Genomic DNA, 18,514 nt, shown 5'->3' with positions numbered 1-18,514 from the left:
GACACAGTTTTAGGCAACTAAAACTAGAGTTGTACTGTAAGTTCCATCATTAATCTCAAAAGCTGTTTTTCAATAATCTAAACTACTTATTAGATTAACCTAAACGACTTCCCTGGTGGCTCAGATGGTAAAGAGTCTGCCTGCAGTGCAGGAGACAAGGAAATGGCAACCCACTCCAGTCTTCTTGCCTGGAGAATCCTATGGACAGAGGAATCTGGCGGGTTATATATAGTCCATGGGATTGAAAAGAGTCAGACACGACTGAGCGACTTTCACTGACTGACTCACTCAAAAGGGATGTAACATTCCAGCAAAATAACTGTCAAAGACATCACCATTTCCATCAACTTTTTGTTTTAAATTACTCAGAGTACCTCATGTATGTCTTTTTTATAAGTAAAGAAGCACAAATTAGATGCAGTTTATTTTTCTTGGAAAGGAATGCTGACCTCTATCAGAGCCTGCTAATAGCATTATTTCTCCTCCTCTGTCTGTGCATGCAGAGCAAGGGAAAGGAGGGGTATTGGGGGGAAGGGAGTGTGACAAAGACCTTTTGGAGAAGTGTTTTTTGCACCTTCAATTACCTCATGGCAGGTACAATGACCACTCTGTATTCTCTTGAGGACTAAAGTGGCAATTTGTACTTACAAATACATAACCATACCAGTAAAAACGAGGCCATGCTGAAAATCTGCCCCGAGATGTTTAAAGGACACTGAGTTTTGACTCAAATTTACACATGAGTCAATGCCAAATGCCAAATTTCAAGCTTCATAAGTTCAGACATTGATCAGGGAATTGGAGCTTCAAAGCCATAAAGCTGAAAGCTTTTGGACCAAGTTAAATTCAACAAAAGCTATATAAAAATGCATCAATGAAATTTAGTCACCTCAAGCAAAAATCAGCAAGGCACAACAAGGATTAGATGAATGAAGAATTCTAATTTCATCAATTCTCTGGACTTCCCTGGAAAATGAGAATGCAATCACTGTCAAAAGTTGATAACATTTTCCATTTGAAAAGGCATGAAGTAATACCTTACATTTATAGAGAACTTAACAGTTTACAAATGGTTCCTACATACATTACCATATTTCCTTCTCACTTCAAGGCTTTGGGGTAGGGCAAATATGATTTATCCTCATCTTATACATGGAGGCACTGGGGGCAAGAGGTTTGTCTCAGGTAGCAGTGTTGTGAACTGTATGCTTGTGTCAACACATAAATTCATATCTGAATCTCTAATCCCCAGTGGGATGGGTTTTGGAGGTGGGGCCTTTAGGACATAATTAGGTAATAAAGGTGGAGTCCTCAGGAATGAGATTAGTGTCCTTATAGGAAGAAACATGAGAGAGATCTCTCTCCCTGTCTGTCTCTCTGTCAGTCACGTGAGAACACAGCAAGAAGGCTGGCTGTCTACAAGCCAGGAAGTGACCTGTCACCAGACACAGGATCTTTCACCCCTTGATCTTGGACTTCTCAGCTCTCAGAACGGTGAGAAATAAATGATTGTTGTCTAAGCTACCAAGTCTGCACTAATTTTTTTTTTTTAATAGTAACACAAAGATACAGAGCTAGGAAGTATTGGTGTTAGATATGGAAAAAAAAATTCAGTGATCTTTTCTCCATTCAAGGCTATGAAGATAAAGACTCTCTCTGTTTAGACATAATAATATTTGACTGTCTTTGGGTATGAGATGCGTGGTGCTGCTGGTCACACTGAATTGCTTTTGGGTCTTTGGTATCACATTCACATGCCAGGCATTTTCAGCCCCTCACTCAATAAATTCAGTTCTTTAATGCTCTTTAATTACACATTCATAATGAATAATGTATATAACTAGTTGCCTACATACAGTTAATATTAAAAAGGATATTCTATACTGAGAGTAAGCATGTGCCATTATTTTAATCTAAGATAGTTTTATTTCCCTATTGGGTAACATGAACTGATGGGTATGATTAATCTTGCAAACTCTTTGAGACATGAAAAAGGTATTGTAATAACTTAGATGGGAAAAGAATTTTAAAAAAGAATAGATACATGTCTATGTATAACTGAATCCCATTTCTGTATAGTTGAAACTAACACAATATTGTTAATCAACAATACTCCAATATAAAATAAAAATTTTAAAAAATAGAGAAAAAAGAAACTTGGTCAGACAAAGGAACTCTAAAAAATAAAAGACAAGTTTATTCTTTCATTTACGACATAATGTGAATCTCATGTCATTTATTTAAAAACATGCTAATTTGGTTATGAAAAATGCCTTCTACATTGAACAAAATCCATGAATGAGTATAATTGGAGAGCATTAAAATCAGTGATTATGGCAGAATAGTGATGTGGTGTTAGGAGCCCTAACATCTGAGTAGTCATGATAGGCCTGAGACCTTGCTTAGGCCTGAGACCTTGCTTAGGCCTAAGTTTCAATTTCCTGGAGACAGGGTGGAGGCTAGGTTCACAGAAAATCCTCCCTAAGAAAATCCCGCCGGCGCCAAAAATTAGGCCAATCAGAAGAAAAAGGGAAATCCCCCAGAAAAACCCCACACATGCATAAACTGGCCAATGAGCTTCTGCGTGTGCATGAACTGGCCAATGAGCTTCTGCCAGCTTGATCTTTTGAACAAAAATAGGTGTTTATGTAATCTAAGACTATAAAAACCGCTGTAACCTGGGCTGGGGCTCTTGTCTGCATTCCACTGTGCTGGGAGGGGCAGAAGCCCTAGCTCGAGCTAGAAATAAACCTCATTCTTGCTTTTGCATTGCTGTGAGTGTCTTATTCTACCAGTATGGGGGGACCGGACTCAGGGCATAACATTTGGGGGCTCGTCCGGGATCCCTCTGACTGGGGAGAATAACGCTCTCCCAGCAGAAGGTGTTCATCAGCCCAGAGGAGGGCTGATTACAGCACCGGTGCCAGGTCTGATCAGGGACGAATTGATCGCCATAGCTGGTGTAAGGCTGAGGCCCAGCATTAGCGCTGGAAGGCAGCTGGTTCTGCGGGAGAGAGGAGTCTCTCCCGATCCGGAATCTGGTGGGCAGTGGACGCCCTTCGGTAAGGTTACTTTAAACTGCAGGAAGCCTCAGAGGTCTCAGAGACCTAGTAGTGTGTTTTCAGCCGACGTTTGTCTGTCCTCTGTTTGTCGTGTTTTCGTGTGTGCCGACATTGTCTCTGTCTCTCTCCTGTGTCTTTTCTCTCCCATAATCTATTCTGTGGTCATGGGTCAAAGAAGCTCTATCCTGCTCTCCCTCATGATGGATCATTTCTCTGACTTTAAATCTAGGGCACGAGACTTGTCTCTGCTAGTGAAGAGGAATAAGCTGGTGACGCTCTGCTCCTCGGAGTGGCCCACTTTTAATGTCAGGTGGCCGAGGGAAGGAACCTTTGGCCTGCCCACCATCCGGGCTGTCAGGGGGAAGGTTCTTGTGCCCAGCACCTCCGGCCACCTGGACCAGATGCCTTATATCCTAGTCTGGCAAGATCTGGTGGAAAACCCACCAGCATGGATGAAACCTTTTGTTTCCCCAGCGACGCAGGTCCCACAGGTCTTGGTCTTGGAAGCTCTGGAGGAAAAGAAGACTGAGAGCCGTGGAAATCAAGCTCCGACTCCCCCCGTGTTCCAAGACTCTTCACTCTACCCTAACCTGATTGAACTAGATTCTGAGTTTCTCCCACTTATTTATCCCCTCCTTTGCCCCCTCAGGTACCCCAAGTATTGGCTGGGGAGCCAAGGAGGGGCAATGAGCCTTCGGCCCCACCCCGAGAGGGGGGCCCAGCCCTCAGGATGTGCAGAAGGACGAGGGAACTTTCGGTCCAGGCGGGCGGCTCAGATCAGGAGGGCCCCACCTCCACTGCTTGGGCGCTACCTGTTCAGGCGGGGCCAGCCCGCCAGGATGGGGAGCGTACCTATCAGTACTGGCCCTTTTCCACCAGCGACTTATACAATTGGAAAACCCAGACCCCCTCATTTTCGGAGAGACCCCAGGGACGTATTGACCTATATGGGTGAATCTATCCTCTTCACCCATAATCCCACCTGGGATGACTGTCAGCAGCTGTTACAGGTGCTCTTCACCATGGAAGAACGGGAGCGGATTCTATCAGAAGCTCGGAAACATGTCCCGGGTGTAGACAGGAGGCCCACCATGCAGCCGAACCTAATTGATGAGGGATTTCCATTGGCCCGGCCCCAGTGGGACTTTGAACACGCGGAAGGTAGGGAGAGGCTCCGAGTGTACCTCCAGACTCTTATGGCAGGCCTCCGAGCAGCTGCCCAGAGACCAACGAATTTGGCTAAGGTAAATTTGGTGAGACAGGAGCCTACAGAGAACCCAGCAGCATTTCTAGAAAGACTAATGGAAGTCTTTAGGCTGTATACTCCCATGGACCCGCAGGCGGATGAGACCAGTGCAGCTATCATCCTAGCTTTTGTGAATCAGGCGGCTCCAGACACTAGGAGGAAATTGCAGAAAATAGACAGATTGGGAGAGCAGACGATTCAGGAGTTGCTAAGGGCTGCAGAAAGGGTATATAATAATAGAGAGACCCCTGAGGAGAGGGAAGAACGGATTAGGAGGGAAGAAAGGGAAAGCAGGGCGGAAGAAAATCGTAGAAATCAGCAAGAGTTAGCTCGCATATTCTTTGCGGGAGCCAAAGGTGGTCAGGAGAATCGGCAAATTAGGGACGCCAGACCAAAGGGAAAGGAAAAACTAAAAAGAGATCAATGTGCCTATTGCAAGGAAAAAGGACACTGGAAAAATGAATGTCCCAGGAGAGGCCAAAAAGAGAGATCGGGCAAAAGTGAGACCTCTGCCCCGGCGACTCGTGTTCTATATACTGGGGAAGAGAGTGACTAGGGGAGTCAAGACTCGGTGCCCCTCCCCGAGTCCTGGGTAACTATTGCAGTGGAGGGGAAACCGGTCGGCTTTATGGTAGACACTGGAGCCCAATACTCGGTCCTTAATCAAAGAGAAGGACCCCTGTCCAAAAAGACCAGCTGGGTACAAGGGGCCACCGGGACAAAGCAATACCAATGGACTACTAAACGACAGGTGGATTTGGGAGCAAAGCGGGTGTCCCACTCGTTCTTAGTCATACCAGAATGCCCGGCACCCCTGTTAGGAAGAGACTTGTTGTCTAAAGTCAACGCCCAGATTCATTTTGCCCCCGGAGGGATCTCTGTCACTGATGGGACGGGACATCCAATCCAAGTCTTGTCGCTCGCTCTGAAAGATGAATACAGGTTGTACCAGCTAATGCCCTCCCCAGATATCAACCCTACAGTCCAACCTTGGATTCAGCGATACCCTTCAGCATGGGCCGAGACTGCTGGGGTGGGATTAGCCAAAGAAAGACCCCCCCATCATCGTTGAGTTAAGGGCGAATGCCACTCCCGTGAGGGTGAAACAATACCCTATGAGTCAGGAGGCCCGGCAGGGAATCACGCCCCATATCCAGAGATTCCTGAAGGCAGGAATCCTCAGGCGGTGTCGGTCGCAATGGAATACTCCCTTATTGCCGGTAAAAAAGTCGGGGGGAACTGACTATAGGCCGGTCCAAGACCTCCGCAAAGTCAACAAGAGGGTAAATGACATTCATCCTATGGTTCCTAACCCTAACACCCTCTTGAGCGGCCTGTCCCCAGACTGTGTTTGGTATACAGTCTTAGACCTGAAAGATGCTTTTTTCAGCCTGCCCCTGGCACCCCAGAGCCAAGAAATCTCCCCATTCTTGCTTTTGCATTGCTGCGAGTGTCTTATTCTACCAGTTAAGGGGGACTGGACTCAGGGCATAACAGTGGAACACAGCAACTTGTCAAGTGGGATCAAGGGGCCACAGAGTCCCTTAGACCCTTAGATGTCCCCTGAAATCTGCTGCTCTTTCCCACATAACAATTTGAGTGATTAAAAAAGGAAAATACTAGTTTCCAGAGGATTCTATAGCCTAAAGGTGAACCAATCCTGACTCTTTCAGGATGATTTATGTGCTTTTTTGTTTCTTTGGTTGGTTCATTGATTTTAATCTACAGCAAAAGAATCACTTTGTTTGTGGATAAATATCATAATTAAGCAACATGAAGTCAGCCATACCACAAGGAATGAGCTTAAATACTAACTGAAGATAATAGACTAGATCTGAAGTAGACACAGGGTTGAAAATGGTTACCTTTGCTATTTTTCCCAAATAACAAAATTTTAGTAAACTGCCAAACTTCCATGAAAAATAAATACTAAACTTGTGATCTGAATGCAGGTCTGGAGCCTAATCTAGACCTCTAAATAAGTAAAACTTGCAAAACACTGTTACAACTGCTTTGCTACAATATTTATGGTACAGACTTTGATGATGAACAATATTTAACACTTGTGAAGAATTATAAAATATAAAAACTAAAGTTTGAAAATAGTTTGAGTAGGTTAATTGACCTAACCAAATTTTAGTTGTCCTCTTACTAAAATGGAGTGGAAAGAAAAGGAGTTACATGTGTTCTAGCATCTGTTACAATAGCTGACACAGAGCAGATCACCAATAAAGCTGTATTCCCTTCCCTGCCTTTTCTTGCTCTCTCTTTTTTGATTTTTATTTCCTTCTCATTTCACCGTTCTTCCTTTGCTTTGCCATCCTTTATGTTTCTTGCTCTCCTTTTCATGAATTATTATCTTTAATTTCAAATACAATATATAGTTTAATATGCTAGAAAAAAAGATACTGTAGAGGTTAATAAAATATTGAAGTAGAACATAATATTTACCTTAAATGGAAGCAAAATGAACAACTCAGAGGAAAATAATCTAAATGATAAAAGATAAACAACATAAATAACACAGACTACATATTGGTTTTATAATCACCAGTTAAGTGTTTTGTAGGAATAATCATATTTGATCCTCAGAACAATCCTATTAGATAAACAAATAAGGTAAGAAAACTGGGTTTTAGAGAGCCCAGGGAATTTATGAAGGTTCACACAATGGTGAAAAATAGATTAGAATCCAATTTATCTGATTAAACACTGCTCTTTAATCATCATGTCTCTTGCGTTTAAACTTCAGTAGTATACAAAGAATGCTACTAAGTCGCTTCAGTCATGTCCGACTCTGTGCGACCCCATAGACGGCAGCCCACCAGGCTCCCCCGTCCCTGGGATTCTCCAGACAAGAACGCTGGAGTGGGTTGCCACTTCCTTCTCCAATGCATGAAAGCGAAAAGTGAAAGTGAAGTCGCTCAGTAGTGTCCGACTCTTAGCGACCTCATGGACTGCAGCCCACCAGACTCCTCCGTCCATGGGAGTTTCCAGGCAAGAAAGAATGATCTGGGGCGCCTGTTAAGATGTGATTCCTGGGCACTATACACTGAGATTCAGTATATCTGGGGTGGGGTCTGAGAATCTAAATTTTAACAAGCTCCCCAGGTAACTCTCATGTCAGTTTTTTTTTTTTTAATATACTTTGAGAAATACTGCCATCCATTATATTGACATAGCTTTCTCTGTATTAATTTCATATGAGTCTTTTTAAAACAAGTCATACATTTGAGATTGTTTTCCCTTTTCTAAAACTCACTGTCTCACTGTAATTGAGAAACTTACCAGAACAGAAATTGTGATGTGAAATGATTGTATTGATATTTGCATAATAGATACATATGTATGAAACAGGGTTAGTCTGATTCAATGAGGCCAGATGACAAGTTTTCTCTGTAGGTTTGAATAAAGGCAGATATTGATAGGGAAGTCAGAGAAGAAGAGGGAAAGGAAAAAGAAAGGTAAAAGGGAGGGAGGGCAGAAAAGAGCGAAATGGGAACACAGCAAGAGAGTGAGCTACTTTTGAACATAAATAACTACATTTCTCTCAAAAGACCAACAGGTTCTGATTAAAATTTCTGTTTTGACAGCTGTATTCCTTATCTGGTTTTGTTTAGGTCCTTAAATTGATGACAGGGCACACAATCCAATCAGCGGTTGTGATTAAGAGGTCAGGCAGTGAATTCAGTACTTAAAAAAAATCTCTCTCACTCTCTTTCTAGTCCCCCCTCCAACTGGCACTTTAGTCTCCTAACTTATTCATATCAGCAGGAAGCAGTGGCTGCATACCACCCTCCACACACAAATCTAAGGACAAGCTTCATTATTACCTTTTGCTTCATGGAAATAAATTGAATGACATTTAGATAATCCAAGCATATATATATGGCTTTTCAGTCTCAATTATTGTTTTCTTTTTCTCCTTCTGAACTATTAGTCTAGTATGAAAAGCTTAAAAAATTAAAAGACTTTTTACAAAAGGAATCACTTTTGTCCCCATACAAAAGAACAGCAAATAAAAGGTACTCCTAAGGACAGAGTCTGTTAAAAATCAGATTAATTCCACCATGCTCCCCTATTATTCACCTGTCAGTAAAATATGTCCTCTCATTGTCTCAGTTTGAATGCCTATTTTTATCTGACTGGAGCTATATGGTCACTTTTTGTATTTATTACTAAGTTCTTTAGGTTTCTGCCCCATTCTAGTCTCCCCACCCCAGAGCATGATTTTCTGTTCTTAAAACTGGGCCACATGCCTCTGAGGAGAAAGTAGTGCATTATTTCATTCCCACCTTTTCTTCTTTTTTGGCATCTCTGAGGCCTGCTATGCCCAGAAGTGCTTCCACTCAAGCTGGACCATCAAATCAATTATCACAACAGTCTGCTTTCTAAATATGAATGGCAATGAATGACAACAGGCCAGGCAAACTTTCAGCTTTGATTTGTCATTGGTAATGTAAATCTTCTTTTTCTCCCCCCTGTACCCTCCCCTCCTCCTTTTCTATCTCTCTCAGTTTCTCCCAGTCAGTCTCTCTCGTCTCCATCTTTCCCTCCCTCATAGATGTTTGGGAGGGTCCAGCCTTTTGGCCAAATTCTAACCCCTGCTGTCTGCAGCTGCATTGTATCAAATCTTCAAATAAAAGCTTCGCCTTCTTGAGTCAAAGTCGTATGAGAAAAATGGTACTGGGAGCCATTCTTGCTATAAAATCTCTTCCTGCTAACCTCTGAGCCTGATTATGACTACATCTGAAGAAACATGACAATGTTTCATCCTTATTCATTTGGGCTGTTTAAAATTCTTGCCAGCTCCACTGTTTGAAGCTTCAATTGTTTTGTGCTTAATGTTACTTATTTCATATCAAGTTTCTGGTTATGGGAAATACTTTAATTTTTAAAATGCTATTATATCCTAGCTGTTTAAAAAGATTGAGGATGCCATAAAGAGAGAAACTGGTTTAAGCAAACTATTGTTAGGAGCCCTAACATCTGAGTAGCCAGGATAGGCCTGAGACCTTACTTAGGCCTAAGTTTCGATTTCCTGGAGACAGGGTGGAGGCTAAGTTGACAGAAACTCCTCCCTAAGAAAATCCCTGTGCCAAAATTAAGAAACTCCTCTCTAGAAAATTCCCGCTGGCTCCAAAAATCAGGCCAATCAGAGGAAAAAGGGAAATCCCCCAGAAAAACCCCACGAGCGCATGAACTGGCCAATGAGCTTCTGTGCGCGCATGAACTGGCCAATGAGCTTCTGCCAGCTTGATCTTTTGAACAAAAATAGGTGCTTATGTAATCTGAGACTATAAAAACCTTTGTGATCTGGACTCGGGGCTCTTGTCCGCACTCCACTGCGCTGGAGGAGGCATGAGCCCTAGCTCGAGCTAGAAATAAACCCCATTCTTGCTTTGGCATTGCTGTGAGTGTCTTATTCTACCAGTATAGGGGGACCGGACTCAGGGCATAACACTATAACTAGCTTTCCTAATGCTCTATGTGATCATAAATCCATCACTTTGGTGAAGAGGTCTATAATTTCTAGTAGACTGTAGGGTTTTAGTTTCTTTTCTGAAACTAGAAGCAATTATTTTCATTGGCCAATGATTATATTACAAATATTGCTTTGAAAAATGAGTTCAAAGCAATAACTTGAAAATAACAGGAAAGAGAATTAATTGTGCCAACCACTGTTTAACCAGAAATTCTGTGCCAGAGTCTTAGAAGACAGATTGTCTTGATTCAGTCAAACAATGATGAGTTGTGTAAGGCTATGCTTAAAATAAATTAAATGCAGAATTAAGTTGTTGATTCTGTCATAATTAGTCCAGTATAATTGAAAAATACTTATCACAACCTATTTTATAGCATGCACACAACCACTCTCTGTGTACTGCAGCTATAGGATAGGGATACAAGAGTATGAATTATAATTCATATCCTCTAGGAACAATCTAATTGAGAAGATAAGTCACACAGATATTTAAAAAAGAAACTATAACAAAGAATACTATTTGCTAAGTGCCAAGGGAATTACATAGAAAACATAAATTATGTAATTGTGGAAAGCAGTCTATTTCAAAACAAAGTGGTGGATCATGCCTTCAGATGAGACCTGAGCTATACAGCATGGAATCATGCATGAGGTTTTCATAGGTAGAGAGTGGGAAAGGTTATTCCAAATCAGCAAGTAAATAGCTTAAAATTGATTTATTCATTGTTCCTTCTTTGAAAAATTATTTTTGAGCTCAAAGATCTTTAGTATCTAACTGTATAAATGGTTAACTAAAAATGGACTAAGAAAACCTGCATAAAGAAGAAAAAAGGTATATCAATAAATAGATGAGAACCCTAAGCATAGTCTTTCTGCTTCTTACCCATAGGCTTGTGAGTATGAAACCCTGGGTCAAAGGTGCCTTTCAAGGGACCAGTAATAGCCATAACAAATAGGATTCTAGTTCATGCTGATTAGAGTTTTTAGAAGATGGGATAGTTCCTGATTTCTATGTAGTTCTGAGTCACTCCCCCAAAGATCTTAATATTCAGTTTTTATATAGATTTATAATGGCTAAGGGTGGATGCCCTACAGTGGTTGCCATCTATGACTATTCCAATCCGGACCCATATCCCTTGGGGACTCTTAGACTAGCATCCAAACCTTCTGTGTTAGTTTCCTAGAGCTGTTGCAATGAATTGCCACCAACTGAGTGGCTTAAAACAACAGATGTGTTTTCTCTCCTGGCTCTGGAGGGTAGAAGTATGAAATAAGGCACTGGCCAGGTTGGTTCTTTCTGGGGGCTTTGAGGGAGAATATCTTTGAGAGTTCTCTCCTAGCTTCTGCTAGATGCCATCCCTAAGCTTGTAACTGCATCCCTCCACTCTCTTCTTCCATCATCACATGACATTCTCCCTGGGGATTTCTGTGTCCCTGTGTCTCCACGTGGCCTTCTTATAAGGACAACAGTCACTGAATTTGGGGCTCACACTAATTCAGTACAACCATATCTCAACTTTATTACATCAACAAAGACCCTATTTTCAAATAAGATCATGTTTACAGGTACTGAGGGGGTCAGGGAGATACATCAATGTATCCTCCTGGGGGTGGTGCAATTCAATTCAAAACCCTTTCAGAGCCAATTATTGAAGTGTTATTCCTTTAAATGAGATTACACCATTCTATCCCAATGACTCATTTACCACAATTTTTTTTTCTTTTGAAACATGTAAGTTCATATGACATCTACACCTAATAAATACCCTGACTTTCACATAAAATGGAACATGTAATTTCTAAACTAGTTTAGTACTTATTAGAGGTGTCTTTCAAATCTATTCTCTACTTAATACGGCAGGAGCTTAGGTAGTGAACACAAAATTACATTAGGCCCTGTAGGGAGATAAAAAATGATAAAAAAAAAAAAAGGCTCCTGCTCATATAGTTTACAGTCTTGAGGTTTCACTACATAGAATGTTCGTAACATAAGGGATCATAAAGATCATCTAGTCTAAACCAGTCATTTTATAGATGAGGCCTTCGAGGCCCAGAGAGATTAACTAACTTGCCCAGGGCTCACAAAGTTAGTTGGGGAAATAGAACATGCAAAAGAAACAAATGAAGGGCACAATTTTAAAGAAACCTCACAATGGCTAGTATTTGGCTTTCACATATGAGGTATACACTGAATGTTGATGACGTGCCACTAAGAGAACTGACCAAAGTTTAGCAATTGGGCACAATTCTGAAGCAGATACCAAGGTTCTCCCTTCTCTCTTTAGCCCCATCTCTAAAGCCTCCCAGAAAGAAAAGTGACTCTCTGACCTTTCTTTTCCTGGAGGCACAGGTGTAGGTCAAGTTTCAGTTGTCTGCGGAAGCAACGACTTTCCAGTAGAAAGGTAAGACACGCTTTCATGACTGTGATGTTCTGCCTGGTGTAATTCCTGGATGACTACAAAGTGATTAGGAAGAATAGCCCCCAAGGAGCGTGGAGGCTGAGAGGAACAACTTAGGAATTATAGATCTACCACAGATAAGAGAACTATCTATTGGATGTGGTTCACTCTTTCCTGTTTCCAAAGAAAATAAGCAGTATTACTGATTTTGAATGGGAAAAACAAGGCGCATTGCCTACTTAAGATACAACCAACTGCTGAAATGTTCCAAGTCACCATCAGTCAAAGCTCTTCTTCTTTCCTTTCTCCTTTTACAGAAAAGTTTGATATTTAAAAAGTGACTACTAGGAATGGAATTTAAAAAAAAAACAATCACTAGAGTTAAAGAACATTGAGATCCCATGACATTTTTATCACAACTGAACTGAAGATTTAACAAACCAAGAAATAAACTGGGGAAAAAAATTTAAAATGTAGGAAAGAAGAAAGAATTCCCTTATCTTATTTTTTAACCAGCATTAAATCATCAAATAAGCCTACTTTCTTTGAATTAATGGAACTGGCATTTCATCTGACTTGCCCAGTATAGGGACAACTTTGCTTCTTACCCATAAAATGCATAGTATAAAAATTAAAGTAGAAAAGCACCACATTCCAAGCTTACTATTTTGGGATATATTAAAAAATTAACTGTTTCCACTAATTTATTCAATATTTCATTCAAAATATTCTTTACATAATTACATTTCTTAGAGCTATCTCTATGAATTGAAATTTCAAATTAGGTGATTTCACGTATACCTATACATGTAGATGTGAGATAATACAAATTTTAGCATCATCAGCTTGAAAACAGAGCTACAGAGAAACCAGATAATATGTTATAGATTCACAAAATGAATTTACATAATCAGAGATTCAGAGACATAGTAGGATATCACATTTTCTTTGGGAATTTGAAAAATAATAAAATTTGACAATTACCATCTCCATGAAATGTACAACTGTGGAATAGAATTTCTGACTGTACTAGCAACAAGCATTACGAACTGAATGCTGTAAGTGTGTGCATGTCATGATTCTTTGGGGCTAGTTACACAATCGTGATAAAACTAAAAGATCAATTCTCATGGAAAGATTTCTCCTTGAAAGAGAGTTATGATGCATGATAATTTTGGAAAATTCCAAAAATAGGCAACTAACTAGAACAGTCACTCTTCTGCTTATCGCTGACTTATGCCTGGAGAGCTGAGTTTCTGGTCATTTCTTATGTAGCTGAGATAAGGAGATTTTAGTATTTTTTCATTAGAAATTTCATGAAGATCTGTAATTGGAAAAGTATACATTAACTAGGCATTAAATCTAAACTCTGTAATAGTCCCTACACTTTACTTCGGTGGTCAAACACACACACAGAAATCATTGCGAGACTTCAATAAGACATTCACAGGAAAATATAATCTCACATGATCGTTGAAGTTGAAATGTAATTTGTAATTATTTAATTTACCTTCTGAACACTATAAAGATGACTCGCTTGCATTAACTTTTTCTTTCTAACACAATGGATTATTTAATCTGAAGAGGATATATGTTTTCAAAAGTACTACTCATTCAATAAAAATAAATTAATTCTATAGCCCAGGTTTTTTTGAAGTCATATCTCACAGTACAAGTTCTGTACAAAAGCACTTTTTAAGCTCTTAAATACTGGTTGAATTTCAAAATTTTAATCCTCAGACCCAGGAGACATATAATTTAATTAAGATTAGACAAGATGCAGGCATAGGCTGTACACAATGGTGACAGAGAGGAACTCTAGCTTAGAGTGCTTACATCCTAGCTATTTCATTTCTATCACAAGCCCAAGCTGAATTTTGCCAGTTTATGCAAAACTTTGGCTCAGGAGAGTAGCTGACGTGCAAACTTATATATTCACAATACTAATGTGTTAAACCAATACTCCTCTTGACTCTGTGTGGAAAGTACAGGTACATTTTAACCAAACCAAACACCATAGTAAATTCTGGATAAACAGTTCATGACTTAAACCAAAATCTGAACACGACTTTCTCAATCTTTATGTTAATGTGTTGTGATTCATCTCCAAATAAACTGAAATCAATGAGAAAATATGGACATTTCACACAGAATGAAACTTACATGACAGGAAATTTCTCTTAAGTACTGGTGTGCTGGGTTCTAACAACACAAAGTAGAGCTGCAACTGAACTCAATTTTGCATGTAATATGGTGAACGTAGGTGGATTTCTAATGTCTTCCTGATGACTCAAGTACAATGCTTTATTGTTTTAAATGGGTCATGTTGTTCACTCTGAAATACTAATGCTATTTTGTGATCAATTCAGGAAATCCTACAAATTTTCCGTAAATTACTGAGAGATACAGCTTGACATTTGTATTTACTCCAATAGCACAGTAATTAGAATCTAAAGCTTTCATTTTTGAAGAATGCATATCATCTACCTATACAGCTCTGACAATAATCCATTTTCTTGGAAAATAACAGATTGATGGTTCATTCTTAACATGCTTGGAGAAACACATTAATAAGATAACCCATGCCCTTTTTTCACTCTTTAATATCTACAGTTGATCTCTATTTCAGATGACTCTAAGTAGCTAAACACGAATAAAAAAGAACATCTTTCTGGCTCATTAAGGCAATTGCTCAAGCTGTCATTAGCATACCTCTCTGAAAATGCAGTACAGGATATGCAGTAGGCCTTGTCTGCTATAGAAACTAATGGCACAGAGCTACCTTTTGACAGCAGGACTAAATTTACATACTATACATATTCAGTGAGTAAAGAATAATTTACATTAATCAAATAGGTTATGTTTGGGGGATTCCCCCTCCCCCATTTGAAATATATCTATGCACATCATAGGTCTAGTCACCCATGATTGCATACTAAACGAATTAATTGTTCCAAAGCAAAAGGGTTTTTTTTTTTTCTCCTTCTTTAACCCTGCTCCTTTTCTGGAGCACAATTGTAAATTATGTCTCCAAAGGTAAATATCAAGTCAGGTTCCTGAAAATATGAGATGCTCTAGTTTCCATCCTCAGACCTGAAAGGCTGACTACCTGTCAAATAAGATTGAAGCCAGGATTATGCTTTGGAAAGATAACAAACCACAGATTTTCATCACTATATCAAATCTGCTGGGTTTATACTCCGTGAACTTTAATGATTTCATATTTAATTAAAAGAACTAGATTAAACTCAAAGTGGAGGGGTGGGGTTCTGGCAAGGAGAATCAGGGAGTTGTTGGGCATGAGACTTCATTTCACAAATCAAATTTCTCATTTGTAATAAAGCAAGGTTTCCAAATAGTGGAATTTCTAGGAGTCACTAGACTGCACAATACTAGAGGGCATCTAGTTTATTCCAGGATGATAAACATCTACCCTGTTCTTAAGAATCTAAACAGGAAGAGGTTTTGCAGGTGTTGAGAATGTTTCCAATTGCTAAGGGCACCATGTCAGTTTACCAAAGATGGAGAAAATAAAAATTTTACTTCAGGAAGTAAAAGACAAGAATGATCTGTGCTCTAAACGTGGCTTTTACTTATGTTTTTTTTTTTTTTAATTGAAGGTAAGATAACATAATTACCAGTTCTTTCAGAGTATCTTGCTTTCTAATGGAATAGTCATAACATATTGGATTATTTAACAAAGAAGTAGTCACTGACAGTCTTTCCAGCACATGCATGCTTGATATAAGACTTCCCAGGTGGATCAGTGGAAAAGAACCCACCTTCCAATGCAGGAGACCTGGGGTCGATCCCTGGGTGGGGAAGATCCCCTGGAGAAGGGAATGGCAACCCAATCCAGTATTCTTGCCTGGAGAATCCCATGGACAGAGAAGCCTGGTGGGCTACAGTCCATGGGGTCGCAAAAGCATCAGACATGACTTGGTGACTACAACAACAACAACAAAGGGGGAGAAAGCAGTGTAAAATATGTCCACTTTTCATAATGGTTGGAGAAACAAAGATAAAAATATTAAAGACTGGTTAATAATACAATAAAGGGTTAAAACACGTGGGACAGTCTTTGGGAGTTAAACGAACAGGGTTGTGAGGTAGATGACTGTAACAGCTAGAACAATCAGAACAGGACTCATGTATTGACTAATTGTACCAGGAAGAATTAACTGGATTAAATGGAGAAAAGAGGGAAAGATGCGCGCCCGTGGCTGATTCATGTTGATGTATGGCAAAAACCACTAAAATATTGTAAAGTAATTAGCCTCCAATTAAAATAAATTAATTAATTTTAAAAAAAGAGGGAAAGATAATTCGAAGTGAGAGAAATACTAGAAACCAAGAGAGAAACATGAATCAGCAGGATGCATTTGTGGAAAAGTAAGAGAAAGTCCTATTTAAGCAGTATCAGTTGGAGAAATTCAACCAGTGGATAATTATTGATCACTTTTGCGTCGAGCACTATGCTAAGTACTAGAGTCACTGTGAGGTGTGTGTGCTCAGTTGCTCAGCCGTGTCTGATTATTTGTCACCCCATGAACTGTAGCCGATCAGGCTCCACTCTCCATGGGATTTTCCAGGCAAGAATACTGGAGTGGGTTACCATTTCCTTCTCAAGGGGATCTTTCTGACGCGGGATCAAACCCACGTCTCCTGCATTCTAGGCAGAGTCTTTACCACTGTGCCACCTGGAAAACACAATTCTTGCCCTCCAATTGTTCACAGTCTCTTTAAATGGACTAATAAGAATTTATAATACAGAATAGGATATGGGATAGAACACATAAACTGAAGAGGAATGCTACCTGAAAATAACTCTGACAAACTTAAAACTTATGTCAATTCTCAAATCCATTCATTTACATTTAAGGTTGAGGTCTGTGATTTAAACCATAAATGGAATCCAAATACAAAGTAAAAATTACTTTGTGACCCACCAAAGCCTAGTCAGTTAAATGTTCACACTAAGCTTCCTTTCCTAGAGAAATGGAGACAAAAGAGTCTGAAATGCAGTACTTGGGTACAATCTCAAAAGTGACTGATTGATCTCGGCTCATTTCCAAGGCAAACCATTCACCATCATGGTAATACAAGTCTACACCCCAACCTGCTGAAGAAGTTGATGTTGAATGGCTCTGTGAAGACCTACAAGACTTTCTAGAAATAACACCAAAAAAAGATGTTGTTTTCATCATAGGGGATTGAAATGCAAAAATACAAAGTCAAGAGATACCTGGAGTAACAGGCAAGTTTGGCCTTGGAGTACAAAATGAAGCAGGGCAAAGGATAACAGTTTTTCCAAGAGAACTCATTGGTCATAGCAAACAACCTCTTCCAACAACACAAGAGACGACTCTATATGTGGACATCACCAGATGGTCAATACCTAAATCATATTGATTATATTTTTTGCAGCCAAAGATGGAGAAGCTCTACACAGTCAGCAAAAACAAGACCTGGAGCTGACTGTGACTCAGATCATCAGCTCCATATTGCAAAATTCAGGCTTAAATTGAAGAAAGTTGGGAAAACCACTTCGCCATTCAGGTATGACCTAAATCAAATCCCTTATGATTATACAGTGGAAGTCACAAATAGATTCAAGGGATTAGATCTGATAGAGTACCTGAAGAACTATGGACAGAGGTTCAGAACATTGTACAGGAGGCAGTGACCAAAACCATCCCCAAGAAAAAGAAATGCAAAAAGGCAAAATGGCTGTCAGAGGAGGCCTTACAAATAGCTGAGAAAAGAAGAGAAGTGAAAGGCAATGGAGAAAGGGAAAGATATACCCAACCGAATGCAGAGTTCCAAAGAATAGCAAGGAGAGCTAAGAAAGCCATCTTAAGTGAACAATGCAAAGAAACAAAGGAAAACAGAATGGGAAAGACTGGAAATGAGATACCAAAGGAAATATTTCATGCAAAGACAGGCACAATATAGGACAGAAATGGTAAGGACCTAACAGAAGCAGAGGATATTAAGAAGAGGTGGCAAGAATACAAAGAAGAACTATACAAAAAAGGTCTAAACGATCTGGATAACCATGATGGTTTGGTTACTCACCTAGAGTCAGACATCCTGGAGTATGAAGTCAAGTGGGCCTTAGAATAATTACTACAAACAAAGCTAGTGGAAGTGACAGAATTCCAGGTGAGCTATTTCAAATCCTAAAAGATGATGCTGTTAGAGTGCTGTACTCAATATGCCAGCAAATTTGGAAAACTCAGCAGTAGCCACAAGACTGGAAAAGGTCATTTTTCATTCCAACCTCAAAGAAGGGCAATGGCAAAGAATCTACAAACTACCA

At 39.9% G+C, this 18,514-nt stretch overlaps 1 protein-coding gene across 6 annotated transcripts in view; it reads right to left on the bottom strand.

The window, feature by feature from the left end:
* DIAPH2 (diaphanous related formin 2) overlaps window positions 1-18,514 on the bottom strand; it is a 1,076,961-nt gene that overhangs the window by 134,867 nt on the left and 923,580 nt on the right. Inside the window, exon 28 of one of the 6 annotated variants that reach the window (XM_088834164.1) lies at window positions 6,760-6,799. The exons of the other annotated variants lie outside the window; for them this stretch is intronic. Coding sequence (XP_088690290.1) covers window positions 6,760-6,799 — 40 coding nt within the window. The remainder of the gene's footprint in view (window positions 1-6,759; window positions 6,800-18,514) is intronic. 6 annotated transcript variants of the gene reach the window in all.

This window comes from Moschus berezovskii, chromosome X, assembly GCF_049115385.1.
Source record: "Moschus berezovskii isolate FMDL1 chromosome X, NW_MosBer_1.0, whole genome shotgun sequence".
In the NCBI taxonomy this organism is placed as follows: domain Eukaryota; kingdom Metazoa; phylum Chordata; class Mammalia; order Artiodactyla; family Moschidae; genus Moschus; species Moschus berezovskii.
Note: the sequence above shows the minus strand (reverse complement) of the source record. Positions and strands in the feature narration are given on the sequence as shown.